This window comes from Procambarus clarkii, chromosome 83 (genome assembly GCF_040958095.1).
Source record: "Procambarus clarkii isolate CNS0578487 chromosome 83, FALCON_Pclarkii_2.0, whole genome shotgun sequence".
In the NCBI taxonomy this organism is placed as follows: Eukaryota; Metazoa; Arthropoda; class Malacostraca; order Decapoda; family Cambaridae; genus Procambarus; species Procambarus clarkii.
The window spans coordinates 8,957,954-8,964,503 of record NC_091232.1 but is presented as its reverse complement, the minus strand read 5'-3'; the positions used below and the strand labels follow the sequence as shown (position 1 = coordinate 8,964,503).

The 6,550-nt window shown below is 36.6% G+C and overlaps 1 protein-coding gene and 1 long non-coding RNA gene across 2 annotated transcripts; one reads left to right on the top strand and one right to left on the bottom strand.

The window, feature by feature from the left end:
- The first annotated feature begins 3 nt into the window (after positions 1-3).
- On the top strand, positions 4-4,249 carry LOC123768652 (mediator complex subunit 19). Its single transcript, XM_045759295.2, has 4 exons — positions 4-282; positions 1,497-1,589; positions 3,164-3,304; positions 3,615-4,249. Exons 1-4 carry the CDS (start codon positions 100-102, stop codon positions 3,912-3,914), a joined length of 717 nt encoding a protein of 238 aa, XP_045615251.1. The 5' UTR covers positions 4-99; the 3' UTR covers positions 3,915-4,249.
- LOC138358445 (uncharacterized) lies at positions 3,432-6,274 on the bottom strand. Its single transcript, XR_011225383.1, has 2 exons — positions 6,177-6,274; positions 3,432-5,967 (listed from the first exon to the last, which is right to left on the bottom strand). It is a non-coding gene; the product is annotated as an uncharacterized lncRNA (long non-coding RNA).
- Positions 6,275-6,550: the final 276 nt, after the last annotated feature.

Below are 6,550 nucleotides of genomic sequence, written 5' to 3'. Positions count from 1 at the left end.
GTACGACAGTAGAGTCCTGGAGGCCGTGGGGGAGGCAGGCAGCCACAACAGTGAGCGGCTCCACCATGGTAGGACAGTTGTGACACAGATGAAGCAGAGATGAATGACTTAACACGTAAGGTAGACGCCTCCTTCTCGCCCAAATCTTCCCCCCGAGGCTCCAGATCACCCATGGCAAACCAAATGCTGTCGAGAAATGATTCTACAGGTACTCTTAAAATGACGATCTCCGCTGGGAAACATCCTGCAGTGGTTCACTCAGGGCCTTTCTACTTGATGAAAGTAAGTAGATTTTGTATATAAATAATTTGGACCAAAATGCCCTCGTATTTCCTCCAGGTCCTCCAGGTCTTTCCCTGGAAAGACAAGGCTAGGTGGGAAGCTTTTATGAAACCCTGGACTCTGGTTCAACCATAATAGAATTAATAATTCATTGTGTCCGGGGACAGGAAGCCAGAGTGTATTCATACACCTTTGGCTTTTATTGAGGTAACCCCCCCCCCCACAAGACCGAATTACTGACCCCACCCAAAATGCATCCCCACAACAAGCTGACTAACTCCCGAGTACCTACTTTCTGTTAGGTGAACAGTGCATGAGGTTAAAGGAAATGTGCCCAATCATTTCTGTCCTGCCTGGGATGCGAACCCCGAATTCTCGATTGTGCATCGAGAACGAACCAGATTACTACCCTGACCCTGAATGCTGAATGATGTCCATCCACTTGGGCTGGAGGGTAGAGTTATAGTCTTGCTTCATGCAGGTCAGTGTTCAATCCCTGACCATCCAAGTGGTTGGGCACCATTGCTTCCCCCCGTCCCATCCTAAATCCTTATCCTGACCCCTTCCAAGTGCTATATAGTTGTAATGGCTTGGCACTTTCTCCTGATAGTTCCCTTCCCTTGGTGTTGATAGACTTCCAGTTGGTCCTTTATGCAGTTGTGCAGAACAGGGTCAGGTGCTTGCCTACCAAAATGTGGCCATGAGTATTCAAGTACAGTATCTGTCTACTTGTGGGTGTATCAGCCACAAGCAATATTGTATACCACATACAGGTAATAAGGGGGAGGGGGGGTAGAAATAGCCTTAGCTACTCTATCCCTTTGAGATGTATTTCTTTCTTGTCTCAATAAACATACTTGAACTTGAAGGAGAGGTTGATATAGAAGTAGGCTTGTAGAAAAAAAAAACACTGTAGGGTTGATATAAGAGGATCAATATTTGTTCCTGTTTACTGTGAATCATATTTGTTAATATTGAATTGGAGCTTAATTTCATGATGTTTGAGATCGTTTGTTAAATTTTTCTAGTCATACTGCTTTTTCCCCCTTGCTTCATTTGAGTATTTTTACTGAAATCTTGAGTCTGAAAAGCTTGAACAAATATCGTTCATTGGTATGCAATGGTTTTTAATAGGTTTGAGTGTTTTTCTTGGGATACTTATCAAATGAAATGAAATTGAACAAAGTTCTTTAAATGGCTTCTCTTGCCTGCAGGACCCAGCTACAGAAAATGAACTGACAGGTGCAACAAATCTAATGGCCCACTTCAACTTGGAACATTCCTACAATAAGTTCACAGGCAAAAAGGTGAGTTCTGGCTTCTTTATTTACTGAAATACTGTATCAGTTATGTTGTTTAGAATGTGTGTTAACCTTCATTTGACAAGTGGGTAATTCTTTCATGAACTGAAATATTGGTACTTGAGAATTATTTAATTTTACATAGTTAAATATGTATAGTACTGTGCTGTACTTTTTTGTGGGGAAAGGGGGAGGGTCTTGGCTCATTTGTTTACAGTGATAGAGGTTATATAAAAGAGCTAATTTGCTTTTGAGTAAGATCTTGTTCCATGTTTTTTGTGAGAGGGAAGAAGAGAAAGGAGTTAGGGTATTATGTTTTTGACATCTTGTGAATTTAAGATTAGGGTAAAGTTGCTAGTATCCAGTTACTTAATTTACAATAAGTTATTTGTGGTAAAATTTAATTAAAAATGCATTTAGAGAATCATGATGGCATATGTAGCACAAGATGTTTATCTTTAATATGACAACACAATAAATTATGTAGATGTAACACTTATTGAGATGCTAACCAAGATTTGTAAGTGGCTGGATGTGTAATTATTTAAGTGTAGTTACAGGATAAGAGCTATGCTCATGGTATTCCATCTTCCCCAGTAATATTTGACAGTGACACTTTGAAGCTACTGATGGCTTTAGCATCCATTGCCTTGTCACTTAACTTTTTTAAAATTTCTACAGTTCTGCAAAAGAGAATTTATGTATGCTTTTCAGCACCTTTGTTTCTTTAGCTTGAATCAATGACCACTTGTTTTTGAAGTTGCAAGTTTCAAAAATTCATCATTGTACGTATATTTTGTTGGTTCTTTTACTATTTTGTGTAGTGATCTCCTCTTCCTATCGTCCATTCTTAGAATGTTTTAACGCCCAAATGCCAGTCTCTGGCCAGGTAGTCCTGGCTGCGCATATAAGGCAGCTCCTATTTATATCCACCCAAACTCATTCATATACTGTATATGTCTACCTATGCTTGAAATATTCCATGAGTCTCATGTCTAATATGTTGCCAGGTATTGTTCCATAAATACAGAATTGTTTCCAAACCTGTATTTATCCAAGATTTTTCTCAATCTGAACTTCATTTTATATCCATTGTTTGTAGTTCTATTTTGTGTTGACATTTAAACCCCCTCTCGCACAATATATTTACAGTATAAACATAATTAATACAGGCTACATCTGTATATTTTCATCTATATTGGTCAGCAACAGGTTGGTGATGACTTGTTTGATAAAATAAGTAGTAATCAAATATATTTTGTTATATGGTGTCAATTTCAATATATATACAGTAATTGAATACTTACTAAGTGTTTACTTGCATTTTCCTTTATTGCTATTTTGGCAAGAGTTTGAGTATCCACATAGGGACTTGTAAATATGCAAGTTAAGCAGCACAGTATTGGTGATATTGATTATAAATCATTTAAGGAAGGTGAAAAATACTTAAAATAATTTAATTTTTAAGTACATGAAGTGACTGTTAATAAATATCACCAGTAAATATAATACTATACTGGTATACTCACAATCTTCATTTTTAGATTTGTGGGAAATGTTTCATTGTTCTTTACCCTCAGGTACGAGACTCGTTATCGTCCTTCCTGCCAACTCTCCCTGGCATCATTGACACCCCAGCTCACCTCACAAACTCGTCACTCCGCTCGCTCATTGAAAAGCCGCCAGTCTTCAAAGAATTTACATTACTTAATCATCACCAGGTATGTTTAAAACACATAAGTTAGCCTTGTTCAAGTAGTTTCCTTTACTAGTTTTGATGAAGGAAATTGTAATACTGTAATAACAAATTATGTATTTACATATTTAGGAATTTGATTTAATGACTTATAAAGGTATATAGATATTATTATTTCATAATTAAACAGTTAAATGCTCTTACACATGCTAACACACTCCAAATCCTAGCCACATCAAACCCTTGTCAGTTAAACAGCCCCCCCCCCCACATCCCCATCTTCTATGTGTCTCTGCTATTACATTTAGTCATAATTATTGTTGCTGTATTGCCAGCTTGCTGCCTTCCGTCTTCACCCTGGTCCTCTACCTGAACAATACCGTTTCATGAACCAGCCTCCAGGGCAACGAAAACACAGGAAGCACAAGAAAAATAAGTACCGACAGGGTGAGACTCCTACCCAGGATGGTTCAGCAGATGGCGCCGACATGCATGAAAAGAAACACAAAAAGAAAAAGAATGATGATGATAAAGAAAGGAAGAAGAAAAAGAAAGAAAAGAAAAAGAAGAAGCAGAAACACAGCCCAGAGCACCAAGGGGTTTCTGGAAATGATCCTAATAGAATCACACTATGAGTAAATTGAAGCTGGCAAATGATTACTGCCACAACTTACAATATTTGCGAGAGGAACATATTTTTATGTTTTTTAAACAAATCTTGCTGATATGAGGTCACCCAGTTTTTTAACATTTAGAAATAAAGCTTGGAATATATTATTGACAAATAAATTGGCATTTTTATTTCATTGTTATAAAATCTCTTATATCAGCATTGCAACTTCAGTATTGCAGCACTGTATGATACTGTACATCAGAATGGAAATAAGCTGCATATTGAAGAAAATATATAAGTTCTATGATTCATGTTAAGACATGAGGTGTCTGAAAATACATAATTATGATATCAAAATTTGTTTTATTCGTTATTTCTTTCTGGGATCTTCTCATCCATGAGAATTAAATAATTTCTTGCTTAACTGTTAGTTAAATTGAGAGAGAACTTGGGATAATTTGCTAGGATTCTTGATAATACAGTACTGTATGTCTTTCTTGATTGATTAACTACTTTGACATACAGCATATAAACAACTGATAGTTCTCTTAATTCTTGTATTTTTTCACATAGCGTTCCTGGGTTGGTGCTTGGTTACAGCAAGAGAATGTGGTGCAAATTCCCAGATAAAGCCAAACATAACTAAACAAATTTAGAACTCTATAGAACCTATTAAAACATACACACGTAGTTCATACTGCCTAGTACGATTGATGGAGTAATTTACTTTGTTTCAGACTTATTAACTTTTATGCAAGTTTATTGCATATTACTGCCCTTAGGCTGTTCATAGACATACAAAGGCTATTATCAATGCATATTCTACACTGGGAAAAGTCAGAGCATCACATGGGAACTTAATAAAGGATGGGGGTATGAAGAATAACAAAGAGCTAGACCTAACATTATTAGTAAACTTGAGTTCAGACTAATAATAATAATAATAATAGTTATTTTATTTGCAAGAAGGTACAATGGGTTGGTGAGATTAAATAAGACTGATATTTTTACATTCTTGCAAAGCCACTAACTCGCATAGCATTTCGGGCAGGTCCTTAATCTAACATATCAAATAACATGAAAAGGTACATTGTAGCAAAGTTTTATATCAACAAATAACTACAATGTAAGTTAACATAGGTGATTACACTGGTAAGCATATATGTCTTAAGTACTAATATTGGGGAAGTGGGTAGTACAAGATAGGAAACTGAGGATAAAATTAGGTACTTTTTAGTTTTACTTTTGAACAGGGGATGGGTTGGGCAAATTGTTAATTCATCAGGTAGTGAGTTCCAAAGATTGGGCCCTTTTATTTGCATGGAGAGTTTGCACAGATTTAGTCTGACTCTGGGGATATTAAAAGATATACTTATATCTGGTGTGGTGCTCATGGGTTCTATTACACCTATCAAGAAAACGTTTCAGTTCAAGATTAGCACTTAGGAACAAGATTTTGTACATGTAGATAGCACATGAGAATGTGTAGAATGAGTGAATGTTTAGCATGTAAGGGGACTTAAACAGAGGGGCTGTGTGTGTTGTCTGAAGACAGAGTTTGTTATAGTTCTGTAAGCAGATTTTTACCAAGTGATAATTTTGCTTGAGGTAATTTGCAGTGGTTGAACCCCATGCACAAAAACTGTATGTAAAATAGGGATAAATTAGTGTGAGAGGAGAGCAGAGTGGAAAACATATCTGATTTTAGACAGTATACCAACATGTATGTAATGGAAGCCATAACCATCAGTACAATAGTCTACATTCTCATCTGACAATCTAGGATTATGGGTTCGATCTGCAGGTGGGATAGAAACGGTTGTGCCTTTCACTTGATGCCTCTATTTACTTAGCCGTAAATATGTACCCGGCAGGAGTTTGGAACTGTTGTGTGTTGCATACTTGAAGAGGTCCGTAGTTCAACTTAATTAAGGGCTGGATGGACCTGCATACAAGCCGAGGATACAGGCTTCTTGTCCCTTGAATTATCATCAATAATCGGTGTATGACAAAGATTAATTATAGGGTATTTGACTACGCCCCAGCTTCCTCCAATTGGATGGAAAGGATGTTACCTGTAATTAGGGAAAAGATTAAATGGACTAAGTAGACTTATCTTCTTAAGCTAATGAGAGCTTGGAGCCCGTATATTGTTGACATAATATACTCGCTACACATGTATACAACATCGCACAATCTCACATATCTGTTGTTTTAGATTCAGCTACTCGGAATAAAGTATTTCAAGTAGTACGGTCATGTGGTGAGCCCGTAGTGGACTGACCTGGCACAGGAGTTCTCATTAATTGATAAAGATTAAGCCACCCAAGAGGCGGCTCGGGCATGAATATATGTTCTGAGAGAAGGAGGCTCATATAATTCTGTAGTAACTAAACATAATTAGATAATTGCACATAAATATATAAATAAATTAAGGTCGACTGCTAAATTTTATAAAGGATCAAAATAGATTCCGAAACCAGAATCGAAATCGAACAAGTGTAGAATAAATTTAGATGCATGATCTGATGTACAGATTTTGTCAATCAACGAAATTAAAAACCGTTTTGAATTCGAAAAATATGTACAATAGGAGAGAAACGCTAAATTTACCAATTCCAGAGCTAATCCCACAACAAAACACACAACTTAACAAAT

Excerpts from the sequence above, each read along its gene's own strand:
- LOC123768652 (XM_045759295.2), top strand. The coding sequence starts at position 100 with ATGAATGACTTAACACGTAAGGTAGACGCCTCCTTCTCGCCCAAATCT. Across the intron at positions 283-1,496 it reads GGCCTTTCTACTTGATGAAA|GACCCAGCTACAGAAAATGA; the intron begins GTAAGTAGATTT and ends TCTTGCCTGCAG. Across the intron at positions 3,305-3,614 it reads CATTACTTAATCATCACCAG|CTTGCTGCCTTCCGTCTTCA; the intron begins GTATGTTTAAAA and ends CTGTATTGCCAG.